General features: G+C 39.6%; 1 protein-coding gene across 8 annotated transcripts in view; it reads right to left on the bottom strand.

Annotated features, from left to right (window-relative positions):
• The window catches only part of beta-Spec (spectrin beta chain), a 63,721-nt gene that overhangs the window by 5,594 nt on the left and 35,697 nt on the right, over positions 1–22,430 (bottom strand). For 3 of the 8 annotated variants that reach the window (XM_065222513.1, XM_065222515.1, XM_065222514.1), the window contains exons 2-11: positions 14,463–14,653; positions 14,071–14,396; positions 8,413–13,999; positions 8,148–8,344; positions 7,874–8,063; positions 6,872–6,979; positions 6,412–6,594; positions 5,900–6,009; positions 5,675–5,841; positions 5,428–5,610 (exon numbers count right to left, since the gene is read on the bottom strand). In XM_065222513.1, coding sequence (XP_065078585.1) covers positions 5,428–5,610; positions 5,675–5,841; positions 5,900–6,009; positions 6,412–6,594; positions 6,872–6,979; positions 7,874–8,063; positions 8,148–8,344; positions 8,413–13,999; positions 14,071–14,396; positions 14,463–14,598 — 7,187 coding nt within the window. In that variant the 5' untranslated portion in view covers positions 14,599–14,653. Of the gene's footprint in view, positions 1–5,427; positions 5,611–5,674; positions 5,842–5,899; positions 6,010–6,411; positions 6,595–6,871; positions 6,980–7,464; positions 7,519–7,873; positions 8,064–8,147; positions 8,345–8,412; positions 14,000–14,070; positions 14,397–14,462; positions 14,654–22,430 lie in introns of all 8 variants that reach the window. The other 5 variants (XM_065222516.1, XM_065222520.1, XM_065222519.1 and 2 more) reach the window with 5 other exon arrangements.

The following is a 22,430-nucleotide window of genomic DNA, read 5'->3' as shown; positions in this document are numbered from 1 at the left end:
CAATTCTTTCGAGAACTTTGGAAAAACATGAGAGACCGATGGTTTGACAAAATGGTAAAATATTTTTATTCCTACATTTTTACATAAGCAGTTCTCTCGGGAAATTTAGCAAAACTTGTTTCGAAAATTATTGCAACCAAATTTTAACAGGTGACAGTTAAACAGAAGTTATGGCGATTTGTTTTGTACGGAGAAAACCGGAAAATGTTTATTTTATTAAATTAGAGCCTTGGCCCTGCAAAAAAAAAATTAAAGGGTTGTGTCCTAGACACGACCGCAGTATGACGTAGAACCACACAAAATTGATGTTTTTCATGCATTTTTGACTATTATACTTTATCTTAAAATTTTCAAGTATTTCAATGTTTCGGTTATGGTTGACTGAAAACAATTTACACATTTTTCTTGACAAATATCCATGTGAAATTCCACATGATTTTCATTCGACCACACATAAACAGAATCCACTCAGAAGTACACATGAAATTTATACGCTAATGAATAGTATGTGTGGTCACGCATGGTTTTAATATGTACATATATTAAGTATGTGGCCGACACATAGATATTGATTTGTTGATCACGTTGCAACAACTCATGTGTGGGATTTGAGGGGTGGGGGGGGGGGTGTGTTTAGGAGAGGTTGTTGATGAGTGGGGGGGGGGGTAGGAAAGTTTGTTGATGAGTGGGGGGAGGGGGTTAGAAGCGGTTGTTGATGAGTGGGGGGGGGGGGGTTAGGAGAGGTTGTTGAGGGGGGGGAGTGTTGTGAAGGGGGAGGGGGTTTACATCACTAATTTCATTGTGGTCACGCCGTGATCCACCTTTAGCCGCTGATTTGGTCCTGCTTACTGCAGGACCAAGTGCCACGCCGTCTGAAGCGACAATGAGCAAACGCATGACAGCAGCGCTGTTTTATATCTTTTCAGGTTCAGAACCTGATAGGATTTCCCGCAGTTTTTTATGAAAGGGGCGGAGCAGAAAGTTTCTTTTGTGCAGAATATGTAAAAAAGGATAGACTTTGGATGTTAATATAATTGCATATATAGAGGTACCAGATATGTTTTACAGTCAGTTGTTGGTAATTCATCGAGTGAATGTCTCCTATTAAGCAATATTTTTTTTTTGAAGATGTTGGCTCAGCATGTAAAAAATTAATTGTTCATACATTATTAGGGTTTGCTTAAAATTTATTTCCCGAAAAAAAAATGATCGTCAAAGTCCATGTCTTTATCGGGTTATTATTAAGGGGGAGGGGGAGGGCGTTGTTAAGCGGGAGGGGGTTATACATGCACGTTTTTTCAAGTCTCATTCCTCATTGTGGTGGACACGCCGTGATCCACCTTTAGCCGCTGACCTAGTCCTGCTTGATGCAGGACGTAGTGCCACGCCGTCCGAAGCGGTAATGAGCAGAGGCATGAGAGCAGCACTTATTTATATCTTTTCAGGTTCAAGAAGAATGATGTGCAACCAAGTGGTATTCGTTTATGATGACTGGGTTTGGGAAAAAGGCTTATTTCATGAAATCAGTGATAAAATTATCATTTGTACATTTTCAATAGTTTGATTACAGAAAAATTGGAAAAATATTTATTTCAACAGGTTCGTAATGTAATATCCTATCGATTGGCGTATTTGGATTTTAATTTCATCTATAAATGACAGAGTTACAAGCGTTCAAAACCTAACACTCCTTCACCACACATATTTTTTGATTTGCACCCCAGTATAGTCGACAAAGACGTAGTTCTACGTCAAAAAAATATTTGTGCAGAAGGTGGCTTATATTATGACGCAACACCCCTACCAAATATTTTTCTCGTTTCGCCTCCACAAACGAAAATTTAATAAAAATGTTAAAATCTGCATACATTATTTTTCGGTTTAACTTTTCGTCCATAGAAGGTGGCGCTATGCTGTCAGTAGTTGTGAGTGTAAAACTCACAGCATTCCTCGATTCATTTGCCAAATCATATATCTCACAAGTTTTGCCAAATTCCTCGATTTGAATTTATAAAAGAAAAAAATCTCGTAAAACTATGTTATCAATTTTCGACCTCACATATTGTCTAAGTTCTCGGAAGACTGCTCGTTTATAAAAGAGGGAAAAATTTCGTCAAAATACATTACCAATTTTTCAAACCGTCAATCTCACAAGTTTTGAGAAAGTTTTCGAAAAAACATTTATAAAAGAAGGATAAAATACGTCTACGGCTGAAAATCTCCTAAATAAATTTAAAAAGAAGTGAAAATCTCCTAAAAATTTATTACCAATCTGTCAAATCATCGATATTAGTTTTGCCAAAGTTCTCGAAAGAACTGCTCTTGTATAAAATAAGGGAAAATGTCCTAAAAATATGTTACCAATTTTTACACTTCCACTTCTGGTACTGCCGCCGCCTCACTAAAACTCTCACCCCATTGATTTACTTTGAACAGAGATTTTCCCTTCTTTTAATCATGAACCTGTTCTTTTAAGGTTAATTGTTGCAATATTCAAAGATGTCTTCTTAATGCTCGCGAAACCAACCTTAGAAATGTAATACAGTCAAAGTATTTTTGGATTTCATTCGAGGAAATTACATTCGGGAAATGGAATTCGGGGAAATGGCATTCGGGGAAATGGGGTATATGTTTGTCTGGGATTCGGGGAAATGACGTTCGGGGAAGTGACATTCGGGGAAACGACATTTGGGGAAATGTAGCATAATCTACAAATACATATCAGCTACTGTTGGTTGCTTATGATAAATTGATCAAAAAATGCTGTGTTTCGGAATTTATGCAGGCCCAATATTAGGGACATCAACCCGTAATTGTTTTCACCGCCATGGTTTTGGTTCGCTGCTGTTACAAATCCTAAACCGCCTGCGCCAAAACGAATTTGTGCATAACTTTAGCATTGAAAATAATTTGCAGACTATTTTGAACAGTCGAGAAGTGTAATTAGTACATAAAAATTGCCCAATGCAGAAAACGCGAAATGGTCCTAATAATTAGAGTCATCAATTAGTCTAGACCCTAGAGCTTATGCTGTCACCCTACGTTTACACACAGAGCCTGATACTTATGGAATACATTTGTGCTTTAAAGATTAGTTTATCCAAAATTATGTCATCTTAGCAAAGTATTACCAATCCTATAATAAGCATCTAGTTACGAAAAACTGAATAGATCAGGGTTGTTAATTGATAACTGTCGATAACGTCGTTATCTATTAACAACCCTGGAACACATACTAAAATAACATGCAATAAAACGAAACAAAAATAAATAAATAAATAAAACACAAGACTCTATCATACACTAAAGATTGGTATCTTAGAGAACGACTGAAAATGATGGAAATGTGTAACAAAATGAAGGTGCTGAATATGGTGACAGTGAGAAAGTGTGTTACCAGTGTTGTTGATGACGTTAACGTCAGCGTCAACGTGTGCAATGAAAATTCTTATTCAAAACGTTAACGTCATTAATAACCCTGATTCTGACTAGAAATCATCGCGAAAGACTAAATAAAAGCTGAAATAGGACCTTGGGAACTGAAAAACTATAAAAAGCCTTATGGTCAACAGTGACATGATGTAACTTTGTTGTCTTATGATCAATTAAGCTGAAACCTTAGGCACAGAACTACAAATTTGTTCAATTAAACGATTACAAAATTCAAAATTTTGGAAGCACCTGCTAGAAAGTGAGATACTAGGTAAAATTGTTCGTTTTAGTAGTTTGCATTTCAGCACTATTTTGAAATTTTAAATTTTACCTTTCTCAAAATTCAAACAATAGTTAAAAATATTTAAAAAATTTGCAGTCGGGAAACTAGGGGCATTAGATTAGGGGCATTAGACCCGGAGCAGATTGGATACCCCCTATATTTTCTAAAATATCAACTTTGTTTTTCAATTTAGATGCAACAGATATTTCATTCCTCTTCTGAATGAATAATTTAACAAGTGAACTAATTTCAATATGTTCCTAATCAGCGTAAATTCTTGAAAAAAAAAACGCACAGGATTGATGTGTACTGAAAATTATAATTATCACATATCACCAAATAAGGTATAGCGGGCAGATGACGGAAATTAGACTGCAATTATCATCTGTTGCGGAATACTAGATTGTTTTAACTGTTCCCACATATCCAGAACAACATGTGAAAAGGGCATACAAGCTTTTTGTAAACAAACCTTTGTAGGCCCTTTTCTCACCAACCGCGGGTTGCCCACGCAAACCAGCAATATCATCGGGAAGGGGGAAGTGTCCCCTACCCGGTGATGTTAAAGGTTTGCGTTGGTGTCATATGGGTGGCGAGAAAAGGGCATAAGAATGTTTGTTTACAAAAAGCTTGTATGCCCTTTTCACATGTTGTTCTGGATATATCGTTGATTATCGTTTTCGGTAGGTACATTAAAATAATCAAAAACTAACGATACAATATCTTCTTCCGTTGGGGTACACTGAAGGTGTCCATTTTACCCCGCTAGCTTTACGATGTCAATGTAATGTAACAAATTGTTTTTTTTTTAAAGAAAAAAGTTTTTTTTTATATATTTGCTTCACTGTTGCTAAATTAGTGTAAATAACACATAGCGATATTTTGATTCCTATCATGTCAAAGGTGTCCAAAATGCCCCTAGTTTCCTGTACATAAATTTTCAAATAAAAAACGGCCATTATTTCGAACAATTTTACCTAGTATCTCACCTTTCTTCTGGTACTTCAAAAAATTTGGTATTTTGTAATCGTAACATTGAACATATTCCTATAGTTCTGTGGCGAACGTTTCAGCTCTTAAGAGAAAAAAGTAACAATATGTCAAAGTTGTCAATTTTGTATGAAAATCGGCATGCGCTGCTATTATATCGAACAGCACTGTAGGATCCATAAGTGTAGCCCACAAACAGTCCGTGGAACACAATACTGATTAGCGATGTATGATGAATTCTCGAAATACGATGACAATAATTTTGATGTGGTGGTGTGTGAATGGAAGAATGATGAATGAAAATATAAAAGTGTTGTATCCCATGACCATCACCACACACACACAAGTAGGTATTTTTTTTATATGACAGAGCACTGAAAACCATCTCCAAACGTACACAAACTTTATAGGGTAATAAATAGAAAACAATCGTTTTTTTTGCACTTTGCAGTAAGCTCAAGCAGTAAAGCTAGAGCGGTGTGTTGTAGATGAAGTATGCATAAAGTTTTACAAAATTTGCACACGTATTGTAGCTTGGGATGATTCAAGGAGAAAGTGGTAAAAATGAGCGGTCATTGCAAACGAACGAATTCGTTGCGACTTTGTATAGCAGTATAATAGTACGTGTAAAGATATTGGCATAGTCTTGATGTGCTTGTGTGTAGAAGTAGGAGGTGTAATGTTTGATTTGTTGTAGGAAGAAGTAGTAAAATTCAATTTACTTTTTCTTCAGTGTAAAGAATGACCGTCTCTTTTGTTCATCTTTCTGTGATGAAGCTGGCAACGTTAAGGAACGGCCTTCACCGCTAGCGTCAAGCTCGCATTGGGCTTTCAAAGCAGTTACCCATTGGTTCATGTCGGCGTCATCGTGACACTGCAGCAGGAATTCTCCTCCGTTGGACAACCTGTGGGAAATGGCATACGTTTTAGCTTTCGATCCGATGCGAATAATGTTATTTTACGGCATACTTTATTCTGAACACATGCTTCTTCTTGGTGTAATCAGTGGCGACTTCAATTTGAGCTCCCTTCAGCTCTAGTGATGGATCCCCACGGAACGTTTGTTCTGGAACAGCCTTTGATGTTTTCTGGTCCTTGAAGAACGTCAAACGACCATTCCGAGCAACGGAGTAAACCTGAAAAGATGCAAACATTGCAATGGAGAACTCATTGATAAGATGGTTTGAAAGCTACCTTATCCCACGATCGATTGGAGGCCTTCTTGGTGGTGCTTTCCCATTCGTGTTTCCGGGTAAGAATACCTTCTTGTGCGCCTTCGTCGGCTCCTCCTGGGCTCGGGCGATCTAGATACAATTAAACGATGAACGATCAGTTTTCAAGTGTAAATAACGTGCATACTAAATATATTCAAAAGGCCAATAGGATTCTAATCTCTAAAAACATAGGAAATAATCGATAAAATTTGGAATTTATGAGGCAATCAGCCAAAAGGCTCATATCCTTTTTCGATTTGATGGATTCTGGTGTTTCTCTACTTTCCGCTGACGGATAAAACAGTTCAATTGCAAGATGTTAGAGCTAAATGGGCACATACTGGAACAAAATCTAAATGAACGAATCATGCACAAAACACATCTTATTCTACGAAATCTACGGAAAGCCTAGCATGAGCAGAACATAGACTGATTTAGCGGATGAACGCGACCTGTAAAAATCAAAAGTATTAGATAATCGCATTTCTATACCTCCTTCATCATCCGATACTTCTGCCTTGGAGGTTCCCCGTTTCCAGCGGAAACTCCGGAATGGACTCTTGGAACGAGATCTTCGGCTAACTTTGGATGCTGAGGCACTGGCTGTGCTGGCGGAACGCTCTTTGGGTGTCGCTGAGTGCCTCCTTGTGCTGGTGCTGGGTGTATCGGTGCCGGCTTTTTTGGTCGTTTAAATTTGATTGCATTTATAGCAACATTGATGGGATTGGTGATGGTTCAAGGCAGGCAAAAATGAAAACGTGATACAAACGCAGACACGGAAAAACAAAAATCGAACTTCATTATAATTTGGTGACATTTCAGCCAAATTGGACCCAGCACCGTTTTTTTTTTTTTTGAGTTTTATAAAGCCGTTAGCATTCTACCCAATTGAGCGCAAGTTGTCTTGTTAGCCACAGAAAAACCAGAAAATATCAAAGCAAACGATACTTACTAGATGGGTACTTGGGCAATGTACCAGTCCTTGAGCTTGAGGGTCTCTGAGTTTGTTCTACCTTAGCACCTCTCCAAACTTCTGTGCCCATTTTAGATTTTGCATGCACTGTACAACCATTTGTTTTGGTATTGAATCAAGTTAGAGAAATAAACATGCAGTATTAGTCAACGTTAACTAAGGCTTGCTACTTTACCGTGTGAAATACGAAATGAAATTGTAGAAATTGCAACCTCCACCACTAGCTTACCTGTCAGATCCAACCACCAAATCAAGCTTCTTTACGCAAACTTGAAGCAATAGCAGTTTCCGATCCGATTTAATTATTTAGTTAATTCGAAGCAATAGCAATAGCAGGAAACAGATTGTACGCGGAAAGTAGGCAAACACCACATCCTAAAGGAAAAATGTAATTTCTTTGTGTTTAGGGGTAGGGGATAGCTTAACGGGCAGGCAGAAGACAATTCCTGAACTTTAAAAAGCATGGTGAGATGTCCACTAGGAAGAAAGTAAATCACAAAACAAAGCAAGAAACGAAGAAGCATTTCTACGATGGCCAAAAGTTTTTTGTTAATGGTAAGGTCGATAAGTACCTGGTTGGGAAATAGGTCTTTCTTTTTCTACAGGTGAAGTTGCTCGCATAGTGACTGATAACAGTTATATGATAGGGATTTCGTCAATATTTGGTCAGTTACAATTTTGGTTATCATTTGTGACAAGTTGGGCAGCGTGTATACGAAAGAGGTGAGTTAGTGTGAGTATATAAATATGTAGCTGGGTGTAGGGTTAGTAATTTAAGGACTTTGTTGTACAGCAAAGACAATTGAATGTCGAGGTGTGTCTCTAGACTGAGTTACTTGTACACAAGGTCACGAACAGAAGCGCAATAAGTGGATATTACTTTCGACAGGATATTTTGTTGTACGTGTTAGTAATAGTGAGAGCAATTAGAATGAAATGCATAACATACACTAAATGCTCGATTAAGTTAACTTAATTTACCTGATTCTTGCTCCTTTGTGGAATGTGGAGAGCCTGGTGCATCGGCTGCATCACGTGATGCTGCCTCGGCTTGGCGTGCTGCTTCGGCTTCGGCTTCCGCTGCGGCCCTAGCTTCAGCTTCTGCTTGTAGACGCTGACGTTCTGCCTCTTCTGCAGCCTCCTGGCGACGTTTCATTTCCTTGAGCTCAAACTGAATGCAACATAGTAAAAAAAAAACATATACAGGTTTACAATACTGAGATAGATGTTGCCTTATATTGAATCATCTACTGACCGTTGTCAATCGCTCCAAAGCGCTGAAACGTTCTTCCTGTGCTGCAGCAGATTTTTCGAATGCCTCATGCTTCTTGATTAGGTTTTCGACCTCGTCAATCGTGTGTCCGAGTTCCGTTGACATCAGATATGGTTCTTGTGCTATCAACCAGGCCTCAGCGACAGCCGCATCGCGGGCGAATTGGTATACCTCCAAGACTATTTAGAGTGAAGTTAAACATTAGTAAATAGGAGAAGCCTTATCATTTCCATTTCAAACTACTTACTTAGCTGTAGGTTCTCCCAACGTTCCTCCCACCGATGCAGAAGAGCATTTCTACTATTGGTTAACTGTAGCAGGCGCTCCTTGATATCTGCCGAGGCGTAGTGATTTCTCGCCAAAAGTTCCTTGCCAAGTGCCAAACATACAGAGAAGTTATCTTCGCGGGTGTCAATTTCTGCCTTTAGACTTTGATGATTGTTCATTAGGAGCTCCACTCCGGATACATCACGAGGTTTTTCCGAGGTGTTCATTTGTCGTACTACATCTTCCATCCAGAGCATTAGCGTACGGACCATATTGAAGAACTTGAACAAATCTCCGGTGTCCGCCAGTTTGTTCTTACGAGCATCACACATTCCCTGCAGGTTGGCCCAGGCAGCGAGTACCTCATGCTCACGGTTAGTAATTTCACGTGCCTTTTCGCCTGCGTAAGCTGCCTGGAGTTTGGAGGATTCCTCCTGAATCTGTTGAACTTGCGAGTGCAGCGTCATGAGGTCCTGAATGAAGTTCTGGTGCTTACGTTGTAGCGCGGAGACCGATCCAGCATCACGTCCAAGTTCATCTGACACGCCATGTTGTTTTTCGATGATACGTCCCAAAACGTCCTTACAATCGTGGAAGAATTTGTGCAGCTCACGAGATGCAGCCAGCATTGCTTTCCTGGTTTCGATCAGTTCCAGCAAATCTTGCCAAGACTCGTTGAGACCATCCTTCCATTCGGCTATCGTTGCGCTATCCGAATGTCCAGCATGAATTAAATCGTCAGCAATACCATTCGCCTTAGCCACTCGTTCGCTTCCAACGGCAGCGGTGTCTTGGGCAAATTCGTTAAATCGTTCCCACAGCAGTGTAATATGATCATAATCTTGACCAAGTTCGTGCGATCCAGCAACCAATTCACGCTCGGCAATCCATTGCTCAAGATCATCGACTTCACGATTCAGCATGAACAGCTGTAGTGCTTCATCCAAACGAGCGCGGCGTTCTCCGGCCAAATCCTTCAATCCGGCATACAATTTGTCCAACTGAGACTGCTTAACCGACACCTGATCGCTGTAAGCATGCTGTTCTGCGGTCAACTGTCGTGCAGTTTCTCCCAACTGTCTGATAGTGTCGGCATAATCTTCCACTGATTGTTCCAATGTTTCATGTTTCTTCATCAGATTTTGTGCTGAAATTTCATCCTTTCCGCGATCCTCCACCATCATGTATAGTTCCTGTTCACTCATCCATGATTCAGCTTCAGCCGCATCGAAGAAGTACTGCTGTACCTTCTCTGATTGATCCAATTGCTTGTGACGATTATCAATGGCATCTTTCAATTCCTGCCATTTCTGAGTCAACTGGCTGATCAAATCGGCATATTGCGAAGCATCTTCATGTCCTTCGTCAATCAGCTTTTGACCATTGTTACAAATGGTCATAATTCTTGGCTCGTGATTATCGATTTCGGTATTCAGCGACTGATGTTTCTTTTTCAACACATGCACGTTGAACAGTGAATTTCCATATTCCTCAGAATTGGCCAGTGGCATCTTTTCATCGATCCACAGCTTCTCTTCCTCGACATCGCGACGGAACTGGAAGGCTTCCTTCTTTTTCTCAAGTTGACGCTGCCGTTCGAGCAGAGGTGCCTTGATCTTTTCGAAACGTGCATTTACTGCTGTCTTCTTCTCTACAATCGGCTCAACAACGTCCTGAGGAGCGGTCTTTGTAAGAACTTCGGTTTGTTTTTCAAGTTCCTCGACTTGACGAGCCTTAACTGCCATTTGTGTTTGAATGACCTGTTGTTTCTGCATCAATATATTCACCGAGGTTAGATCATTACCCGTATCAGTGTTGATGATTTGTTTCTCCAAATCGTCCATCCATGAATCAATATCATCAACACTTTGCTGAACAATAACTTCACGCTTAGCATCGAACAGAAGAGCTCCCTTCTCTTTCGTACTGGTTTCAAGTTCGTCAAAGTTCTTAGCCAAGTCTTGCAGTTTTGGTTCGATGATTTCTTTGAACTCTGGCTTTTCAACCATAAGTTCTTGGGCGGCTTTCTGGGCTTCATGGAGTCGTTCCTTATTGGCAGCAATTTCCGCTTCAAATGCTTGATGGCGAGTCCACTTGCTGTGGACAGTCTTGGCGCTACGGTATGTATCATCTTGAGCGGTAATGTACTTTTCTTGCACCCACTCTGTCAACTCTTCAATGTCCTGTAAGAACTCATGCAGCTTGACTTGGTTCTTCAGCTTCTCATGCAGTTCAATCGCGCGGTTGCGGTTATCATCGCGACGATGGGCAATGCTTTCAGCACGTTTTCCGATCTTCTCTGAATCAAAGTGTTGTTTTTCAGCGAGCTGTTCGGCAACTTGAACGATCGTATTGATTTTTTCGTCATTAGCTTCCATAGTAGTGAGGAATGCCTCATGGCGCTTCAGCTGATTTTCCGCTTGTTCTAGATTAACTGGAGTGTCATCCTTGCTAAGGACATGCTCTTGTTGACTAAGCAAAACTTCAGCTTGACGTGCATCACGGTTGAACAACTGTTGATCCAAACTTTGAGACAACAGTACCTGACGGTTCTCCCACATTTGGTGCAAATCTTCCCAGCCATCTTTCAATGCCTTCAGACGTTCACGTAAGAACATATACTGTGGATCTTCGGTTTGAGTTGGTTCCGATGTTAATCCCTCGCCATACTCCATCATCTTTGTATAGTCCTCGGTATAGTTGTCAATTTCTTCGCGGATGCTCTGGTGTTGGTTCAACAGTTTCTCAGCTTCTGGGAGTGATGTCGGCGTATCTTCAGAAGCAACATCAGTCTGTGTTTTGGTCAACCAAGCCTGGAAGTGATCCAAATCTCGTAGGAAGCGATGAAGATCTCCGGCTTCCTCAAGTTTTGAGTCACGCTCCTTCAACATCTGTGTGAGCTGCTCCCAAATGACCTGAATCTGGGAAATCCTTTCACGAATCAATGCAGCCTCCTCCGGATGTTCGCCTTCGATGGCATCTGCTTCACTCTCCAGAGCAGTCAATTTAGCTTGAATAGCGGCAAGATCACGCTCCATGCCACTCAGACGACGCTGTAATGTCATAACACCTGTCAGATCCATTTGAAGACTATCAGTGTCTGTAAGAATGCGTTTCTTGTCTTCGATCCAGGAGATTGTCTCACGACATTCAATGTAGAACGTTTGCACGCCATGGGCAGACTTGAGATCATCACGCTTGCTTTCAGCTTGTTCACGTAGTTTGGACCAGCTATGGTTCAAATGGTTCTGCTTTTCGATGATTTCTTCCGAGTTGGGGTGTTCAACGTGCAGCAACTGCCGAGCGAGCTGATTGACAACTGCTACTCGAGAAGCGTTGGCATTCATCTCCTTGTCGAATCCATCGTAACGGTGCTTCATGATTTCCACATCTTCGATGTCCTTTCCAGGTACCATCGTCTGCAGCATGCGCTCCTTCTCGCTTATCCATTGCTCTACGCCATCGCTCTCGGAGATGAGTTTGTACAGGCTGAGAGCATCCAGCAAACGCTGCTTCCGCAGTTTCGCCAGTTCCATGAGTTCTTTGTAGCGGGCATCAATCGCGGCAAGACGTTCCTGAACTTTCTGTTGTTCCGCTTCGGTCAGAATTAGATTCTTGGCCTGGCCATGCAGTTGTTCAATATTCTCAGCATAGTTCTTCAGCTCATCCGCAACATCCTTGTGTTTCTTCAACAAGCTTTGAACGTTTGCTTCGTCACGACCGACATCTTCGGAAGAAACAAGACGCAATGCATCAAGCATCAAGTTGTCAATATCATCAGCATCGGCAAACAGTTGGAAGTAATCGACGGCATTCTCGAGACGCTTACGCCGAGACACGGTCAAATCCAGAAGGTTATTCCACATCGCTAAGATTTCCTTCAGACGTTCATCGATACGGTCTGCTCCGAAATGTCCCTGTCGGACCAACTCATCTCCAACGGTGCTGACGGACATCAACTGCTGTTCGTGGTTATTGATTTCCTTCTCCAAAGCATTATGCTTAGACAGCAACAAGTTAACTGTTGTCAAATCGTGACCAATCTCGTCAACAGACACAATTTGTTCCTTTTCCTTGATCCAGTTCTCCTCATCGGCCATATCCCAATAGAACTGCCACAGTTTGCGGCTTTCCTCCAATCGAGAACGACGCTCAACAGCCAGTTTACATAGCTCAGCATAGGCATCTTCTAGACGCTGTACGCGGTCAACAATGATGGCTGGATCGCAAGGTTTGTACCCACCTTCCTCATCACCAAGGAATTTCTGCGAATTTTGTACAACTTGCTTAACGCGCTCACCCAACACGTTGATATCGGCTTCCACGAGTGAATGTTTCTGCAGCAAATCTTCTACGCCCATCAAGTGCTTGCCATAATCGTCGGTCAACAAGCGTTGTTTGATTTCTTCCATGGAATCGAGGATGTAGATCATCTCCTGGAAGTTCTGCTGTAGTTGAATGGAGAATTCCAGCCGCATTCGTCTGGCTCTTAGCAACTCCAGTAGATAATTCCACAGACGCAAAACATTTTCTTTGCGGGCTGCAATTCTTTCAATATCGTGGTACTTTTCAGCCTCTAGCTCATTGCAAACAGCAACTACGGCTTGCACACGTTCTTCGTACGCAAAGATATCGGTCTCGATTGCTTCATGTTTCTTAGCAGCAGCTTCCACGGCGGCCAAATCAAACCCGAAGTTATCCGTGCTAACCAAGCGTTGATTCTCCGAAAGCCAAGTTTCTCTCATCGTTGCTTTACGGTTGAATCGTGCGGCAAGTTGTTCAAGCTTCTCCTGACGGATCAACTCTTCGCGAAGCGCTAGTTCTCGTTCGTGTTCTGCTTTCTCGAGGCGCTCCCATGCTTTGTTAATATCGGAAATCATTTTACCTTCCTTAGGTGTATAGGGCTTTTGATTGTTTGCTCTCATCTTTGATTGCAACGTAAACAGAAGAACTTCCAGGTTACCTTTTTCCACAAATTTAGGTGGCTTTTCAACCGTACGGTAGTTGGAGAACTGCCCCAACTGCTGTTGGACACCGACCAGGGAGTTGGCAAATTGCCGATCACCAAGTTGAACGATCGTCACTTCAATCCACTTCAGTAACTCACTCGTCAACGATTCGTACTCGTTGATCATTCGATCGTTGTCCATGGCAATACCAACCACCTTTCCGATACGCTTACCTTGTACAGTCTCTTGCTTCAGTTTGCTGAAGTAGTGATAGTACGTTACAACGTAGGTGATTATAGACTTTTCATCCGGATGATCTACGAAAACATCTTCGGCATCCAGCAGCTTGGTCAGACCAAGCTTTTCCTCAGCTACGTTGAACGCATTGTTCAAGTTCTGAATGGAGTTGATCTTCGTCAGTTTGTCGAACTGGATTAAATCCGGACGATGTTTGTGAATGATTGCGTTAAAGGCAAGACCATCTCGCCAGGAGGTAGTAAAATTACGCACATTGACATTATGGTAGCCGGCGGTCTTCATCTGACACCATAACAACAATGCGTCCTTGGCGGATTTTGTCTCTTTGTTGTCGGTTTCTTCGATTGTTATGTCTTGGATCTAGAAAAAAAAAACAAGATTGCGGAATATTCACTAACTTTGTTTAGCATGTTTTGCATAGCTATATTTACCTGGAATCGCAGAATGATAGTCCATATCAGACCCAAGTTTAGACTGGCATTGCCATCTACGATATCGTGAGAACCAATGTTCTCCAGATGGACCCGTTGGTCCCGGAGGAACTGCAGAGCCTTATCTACATTCTCGAGGCAGTGAATTCGCATCTTGCCCTTTGTGGGGCGCGGCAACCGTTCGCCAGATAATACTTCCAATAGTTTGATGAGGTTTTTACCATCTCGCATGTCGACGTACAAATCACCTATTCGGCTATTGACTCGCACTAAATGCGAATTAACCCATTTTGTGAATGTCTTTTTCTGGACACTTTCACGTTCCTCTGCAAGATAAATTGATGTCTATAACTATGATCTATATACGAGTGAAAAACAAAATCAATACTAACCCGCTAAAGCTTTGATTCGTGATCGCTCGAAAAGGCGTGAACTGGAGTTGCCTCCGTCGTATTCGTATTCGTCAATATACTCCTGCCCTGGGCCCTGACTGGGATCCCATCGCACTACTGAAATGTCAGTCGTCATGGCTAGAAGCTTACTGTCCAGGAGAGCGAGCTCCTAGCACGATGTAAAAGGAAGTCTGCAAATAAAACACACAGAGCGATTATAGGTGGGCTACAATAGTTGCATATTTTTCTTCATTCGTAATAGCGACAGCAGCAGCAGCAGTGCAACGACTGCAGTATATGATGGAGTGTGAGCAGTGCATATAGGTACATGCGGTACCGGCGCCGACGACAACTGTGTATAGGCAAAAACGGAGAATGCCACAATCTACTAGAGCGTAATTACATCCGCCGTCATAGAGTCTGGGTAGACTACTAGGCACCGTTCAGCAGGAATAAGAGAGAACATAAAAATCGACGAGGACGAGTAAGTTGGCAAATGATGACGAAAACGGCACGTACATTTAGGAATGCAGAATAAATTTTGAAAAGGAAAAAATAAATTCTGCGGCTCTTTCAAGCGCAAAGAAATGAAACAGGTATTGTGCTTATCGTTCTGATGACTTTAATGCGGTTTTGAATCACACTTTTTTTTATTTCTAGCGTAATATGAATAGTTGTTCTGCTTAGTGATCCTGGTATTCACACAAGTCGACAGAGCAAATCTTGTAATAGAATATCTACTTGCGAAAGCTATTCACTAGTGTTGTTTTCTAACAGATGACGCTGAATGTAAATCTAAACTTTGACAGATGACACATGATTCTTCTGTTCATTGCAATCCTTTATTCATTTTATAAAACATTATCATATTCCAATTATTTCATATAACCTTGAAATGAAAACCGTTCGAATCATTATTACCTATACTTTTTATTGCGTCTCTCTGAAATGAATAATTCTTTGACTATCTAAAATTTAGATGTAGTGGAACATGTGACAGTTCGGCCACCTTAAGAAAAACATCACTAATGATACCAAATTTAGTGAACAATTCGAATGATTTTCAACCTAATGGATAGTTTCATCATGAATACACTTTTGAATTTTAAAAGTAAATTTTTGACTCGTAGTAAAAAAAGATTAAAAAGTGTTTGTTCGTAACCGAAGTCCGAAATACAAGCGTTGGGGGAAAATGAGCACCCTATCGAGTTGGTATGAGTGTACCGGTACGAATATTCTGTTCTTATGAAGATTTATGATAGGTCAAAAATAAACAATTCTTTTCTATACCAAGACCAACCATTGAAATGGCCGCAACACATTTTGTAAACAAACATTGAAAGGCCATTTTATCGCAAACCAAAGGCCCCAAAGTAAACCAACAAAATGAACAGGTAGGGAAAATTCTCCTTTACCCGATTGTGTGTTAGGTTTGCGAATGTAGGTTTCGGTTCGCGAGAAATTGGCCTGATTTTGATTTTTTTTCAACGATCCAAATTTTCTTTTTCTGTAAAATAGATTAAGTAATTTGTCATCGAAATTCACGGGTTTTCCCTCTGACTGAGAATTTCCGAATTTTTCCCGGTTTTCACGGTTCACTGGTTACTCTGCCCTATGCAAAATTTGGGCTCAATCGGACATGATTTAGGGGTGCCGCAAGCGGTCAAAGTTTGAACTTTTTTCATCCGAAAAACATCCCAAGGTAGGGAGGGATACATGAATTTTGGAAATCGAAACTTTGTTTTGATGCAAAATGTCTTAAAAATGCATGAAACGATCTACTGTATTAAAAAAATGTTTTATCGAAAATCGATGGGCCGTTTAAAAAATTCGATTTTTTTTCCTATTGGCATGCTTGGTATACACAGTTGTACTCACCAACTGCTAATTTGCTAATAACTTCGCACACAGTTGACGTAACATAGTTCTTTTTGAAGCAGTAGATAGAATAGAAGTTAAGCGTGGTATAGATACGTAAAAACAAATAGATTTTAATGTTAGTAATAAACTGTATTTGTTTTTGCGTTGTAAGAATGAAGTGAGAAATGCTCGCTGCACATCTCTTACTTTACGTATAAAAAATCATTGGCGTTGATTAAAATGTTAAGATTTACCTACTCTTTGCATATCTATAGTTAACTATGATCCTTATCTATCAGTTACTTTAAAGACAAACAAATTTCAACAGCAGAGTGAAAAGTTATTAACAAATGAGCAGTTGGTGTGTACAACTGTGCATGCCATGCATGGTCTCAAGGCCACATTCCAGAACGTGAGTGGAACATGGTTATCACGTCAAACTATAATGTTTAAAATGAACCACATGCCCCAACCAACCCCTAGAACGGCTCCCATACACTCTCCATGCTCCACTGCTCCGTGAGTCCCCCCTTTTCCCATATCATTGCATGCAAAATAATAACCCAATGTAGGTCAATTGAATATGCCTAATTGAATTAGTTGCAATGATAGTGTTAACAGTAATGACAGTATAATATAGTAATTTAATAAAATGAATATTTACCTCTTAACAATGATAGAAAAAGCTCATACCATAACATGTCTAGCTTACTATCCAACATTTGTTGCAGCAGAAGGAAGTTCTATTAACAACCAAGAATTAATCGTTTGAGGCATACTGAAGCATTATGAAGGTGATATGTGTCACTAGGGGAAATCATTATCGTTTCAAATATAAAGATATTAAACATAGCCCTTCGTTTCAGTACCGTCAACTTCCATGTCCGAGAAGAGGGTTTAAAAAACGAAAGATTAACATATGAAACAAAACGATTAGATGATCGGAGTATAAAAGCAGAAGCACGGAAAGTACTTAATTCAGATATCTCAAAACTCATCCGAGAGGGCTAAAAAAAGCTAATTGAGCCATGCGTTTTGCATTGAGCCGATATCGATTCTGTGTGATTTCACCAGTTTTAGAGAATAGCCTCTCTGACGGAACACTTGTTGCCATTCTTGATAAAGTCTCTAGCAACGGGGTATACATGGGGATATTCACTACGGATTTTTTTTTCATTTTTCTTGAAAAGGATCGACAGAACGTGGGAAAACAGGCTGATGCGACATTTTGTAATTCTGTCCCCCCATGGCGATCCAGTTCTGACATAGCAGAGGACTGATGAACCTGAAATATGTCATAAGAAGTGAATGTTGCTACTGAACTGTCACACTGGTAGTTTTCAGAATCCATGTTCAAGGCAAGTGAGGTGCAAAGGTGAAGACAAAAAACAATCAATATTAAATTGCAAATGAACTAAACTTTTTTTTGGGTCGACATAAAAATCGAATGCAAAGGATTGATCCAGTCGATTTGAGAACGATCCAAAAAATCGATTAATCGAACCAAAAGAATCGATCTTTTGTGTTTCGATCCGAGATCGCCCATTGCTAGCCCTGGCCCGTTATTCGATAAAGATTGGTAGCATTGAAGACGTTACCATCAGATTCGACCCGCCGAAAGGGAGGTCGTTCCCTGTAATGCATATCGCCCTTTACAAGATACCTGACAAGATACTGTTTGGATTTCGCATGCAATCTCAGGAACAAACAATGAAAGATTCCATATTATGGGGAATAAGACGAATACAGATAACGTTTGAAATAAAAATCTCTATCAGCGTAATTTATTTAGTCTTAACACTCAAGGAAGGCTTGTGCATACCATCCTAACATTGTGATCCGAGGCAAAAAAAAATCAAGATTCTGAGATTTTCATACAGTTTTGAAATCTTGCATTCTACTAACTTGGAAACTTGGCAATCAAGGGTATGTCGCATCATTAATCAAAGTAAGCTTTTTTAAATGTCGTATGTTTCTTTATAAAAATATTCTCAAATTAAGCCTTGTCATTTGAGAGACAGCTTGCTACAGATAGACTTTAGAGTCCCAGATATTGAATTTAAATAAGTATAACTAACTAAATTTGATACATTGTGTGATCAGTAAATGTACGATAAGATTTGAATCAACCATTTTATATGACAACAGTAATTGTTTTTTTTTCTCTAAACTGTAAAATAACTATTTCAACGGCGTCGCCCTAACCTCAATCTACCTGTGCACCAGCTCTCAAATCGTTCACAAATGTCAAAATATTACTTGCATTGGATAAATATCAGTTAAACTAGACGGTTATCTGCATTTTGCAATCGATTTGAATGCAATTATTGCAAGATATCACGGTTTTTTAAAGTTGGTACACAGGTAAAAAATTAGGTTACGCGACGCCACTGCGATATGCATTGCTCTAACACATAGCATAATTTTAACTTCGAAATAAGAAAAAGAGACACTATACAGAACATAACTTGTTGAGCTGGCAGGATAATATCGAGCGTTGCAGAACTGTGTATCGAGGCTTTTATATGCAGGCCAATCTATAAAATTGCTTGCACTCTGCAACATAAATGTCATCTCTATACAATTTCCTGTTGCAGGAAATAAGAAAGTGAAGTAAAACAAACAAACACCATCAACTCATTAGTTGTAAGTACTACTAATCGGAATAAAGAAGGATGTGTGCCACACCCATCGATTGGATTTATATCTCTTTGCACAAGTGGACGGTGGCCATCAATAACCGTACCTAACGAGGTAGTGATGAGCTACAACACGTTCAGTTCTCTGTAGGTATAATGTCATCGTTCACACATTCTCCAAGGCGACATCCAGCACGACTAGTAGAGGCAGCATTGAACAAAAGTACATGTATAAATGTTATATAACATTCATCAAATCCATAGAGATGAACACATCATGCATAAGAGCCCGACGCGGGCGGCAGATTTGCACATATCTAGAACTATACCGACGACAGCACGAGAAGAGCAAACGATCATCATCAGTGAGAGGATAGCACACAGGAGAGAATCGGAATTAAGTAAACAAATAAATAAAAATGATGGTAAACAGAGAAAAGGACACTGCTTGCAGAAAACAAGAACCCGGGAAGAAATCTGAGCCATAGGATGTCGAGCGAAAATGAAACAGCAGAAGATAAATAAATATTTAAAACATACATGGTCATGCCCTAAAAATAAACGTCTGCTTAGACATCATCATCGCACGCGCACATACAGAAAACCTTGAAACGCCGTGACGATTGGACTCGGCATCCAGTTTATTAGTCAAAGTGCTGTTAATCAATTTCCAATTTTGGAAATCTGCATTGCGATCTGCGGAGATAAGCCACGAAGGAGGTCGACGAATAATAGGGGGACTTTTTACTAATATATCTGAATATTTTTCCAACACGATACACTAACAAAAACCTCGGTAGCATGTTTTCGGACTTGTTTTTTGTATGTGATTAGTTTTTAAATGTTTTATTTATTTCGTTGTGTTTTTTTTTTTTTTTAATTTGGTGAAGCTATTTTTTAAGGAATAGGTCTGAAAAAGAATTCGGTGTTCAAATTTCCACAAAAATTTTAATTTTCGAAAAAAATCGCACGTTTTGCGGATAAATAGTTTAAAATACGCCTTAATGTGGGCAACTTTAATCACAATCATTTTTAATATACAAAAACGTTTATTTCGCAAAACTGCGATTTAAAAATCAGATTCAGCGACCAAAATGAAGCAAAAAAAAGTAATTCCGCCGAACCTAGCACCAGAAGACATACTGATGTATATTTCCAATCACGTGTCAATTTGAAATCAATCCAGCTCACTATATAAACCGTTGATGTCTTCATCAAAACATTCCAATGCAGGTACCCAGAAGAACCTGTAATGGTGCTTAAAAAATCGGATGCTGAATGAGCGTGTTTTTTTTCCAGCTAATTGACAGAGTAAACTTTGCTACCATATGACGAGCTTGTTTATGTCTACCGTCAACAGAGATGAAACACACCCGTTCGGAACTTCTCGTCTATGTATACATGTTTGATATGATAAAAACACACTTGAACTGTTTCGTGTCGATTGATTAGAGGATGTTAAGTGTATGTGTGTACATATATACCTAGATTCTAATACGTTCACAAGCCGTTTGACACAAACAACAATCTATGGAGCATATTAGAATAACGATGGTCAGCTGAATGGTGATTTGGTATTGATGGTGCTTGAAGCGAAGAGAGATGACATCAGATTTGCTCGTTTGAATAAAACCTCCATGACACTTTATGCAAGGTTATTACAGTGGTGTATAGGCAAACATTATTTTTGGAAACACTGTTGATGTTGTCATCTTCTTATAACAAATAAACTGGTTGGTTTTCATCGACACTACTTTCTTCTGCTTCGCATTTCAAGCTTATAGCTTATTGTGTGCCCTCAACTTACATAGTGCTCTAGATGCACTTCCACAGTTATTAATTGAGAGCTTTCGATTCCGGTACCATTTTTTGCATCAGTATAATTGTGTGGCAAGTACAATTATACTCTATTGCCCATGGAAGTCGAGAAATTTTCCAACCCGAAAAATTCCTAGACCGAACCGGGAATTGAACCCAGTCACCTCCAGCATGGACTTACTTTGTAGCTGCGCCTTTACCGACTGAGCTAAGGGAGGCTCCACTACTTTACTGTTGAAAAAAAAACAAGGGTAGGCTTATTATTATTTATATATGAACGCTTACGCCATCACAACAGGTGTAATCAATTAGGTTTTCGATTAAATATCTAATCTTGTTACTGTTCGCGTATAGCATGATAATGAAAACCCTGACAGAATATGAAATATCTTAGAATTTCGTGCACGGGTTGTCCGGAAGGTTTCAATCACCTGGACAACTTTTCCGAAAACAGAAACTTCCTAGATAATCAGGATGTCAACGTATAACATATAAATACATGAAGTCCACATGGGCAGTAGTGATAAAATTCTGAACTGATTTGCTCTCCATTTGGAAGTTCTGTTAAACCAATGCTGTCTAAAATCTCTTAAAACTCATCAAATCAATCTTGGTCGTTTATATACTTATCATTACACACCATAAAGGTATCCCTATTGAATGTAGATAACATCTTTGTTGAATTCATACGGAAATGTTCAAGTTCGCTTGCACCATAACAGTGTCCAAAGAAGCCCGCCACGACGGTAGCTTATATCCAGAAAATTTACAAGCACAAAATTCTGAATTTCTGTCCTATAATAAAAAGGCCTTGACCCACTGTTCAATTTTGCCGACGACAGTAGCCATATATATGGCCAGGATGACGCGATATTAATGTTGTATGTGGCCGTTTTACCCGGTGGGGAGGCCACCCTTATCCCGCAGGAATTTATTATTATCTTTGGATTTTTTTTTGTTTCATAATAAAACATCATCGAATAAACAGTAAATTTTTCAGAAAATCAGTGTAATTATGGAAAACACTCTAAATATCAATATTGACTTAATTTAATGCTGCAATTTTGTATAGATTTAGTTGCATTATACGTTAAACTTAGGTTGACCGTCTAACCCCGTCTTCTCCTATGTGGTGATTTATTACAGATTTCGCATATTTTAGACACGAAACGGTGAAAAATTCTTGCATTCTCCGAGTGGGTGCACATACTGTTTTAATCTATCGATTTGTAAAAAAAAACTACGAGCATTAATTTAGCATGTATATAACATGTTTAAGATTATCTTTAGAAAAAGCAAACAATTTTTTCATCAAAAAAATGTTTGTTTAAAAGAGTTTATGTTGGAACAATGCCATTTTTAGGCTGTTTATGTATGACTTCTAGCAGCATTTGTTTGTAAGTATTTATAAATATAGGTAGATCAACATATAAAATGATGTCTACTTTCTATTGGTATACGCAGCAATCTAGCTTTGCTTTATTATGATATTTACAATAAGTTTTAAACGAAGGGCTGAAAATCTCCGTTACGCAACAATAAAAATGGGTCAATGCGTCAATAGCTTAACACGTTTCTACTGCTACTACTACTGATGTGATATACTTTGTATCCGCGTGATCATATACCTCGTCTAATTCTACGTTCATTA

This window comes from Ochlerotatus camptorhynchus, unplaced genomic scaffold (genome assembly GCF_037179485.1).
Source record: "Ochlerotatus camptorhynchus isolate MF236.1 unplaced genomic scaffold, CSIRO-AGI_Acam_v1.1 ptg000171l, whole genome shotgun sequence".
NCBI lineage: Eukaryota > Metazoa > Arthropoda > Insecta > Diptera > Culicidae > Ochlerotatus > Ochlerotatus camptorhynchus.
Note: the sequence above shows the minus strand (reverse complement) of the source record. Positions and strands in the feature narration are given on the sequence as shown.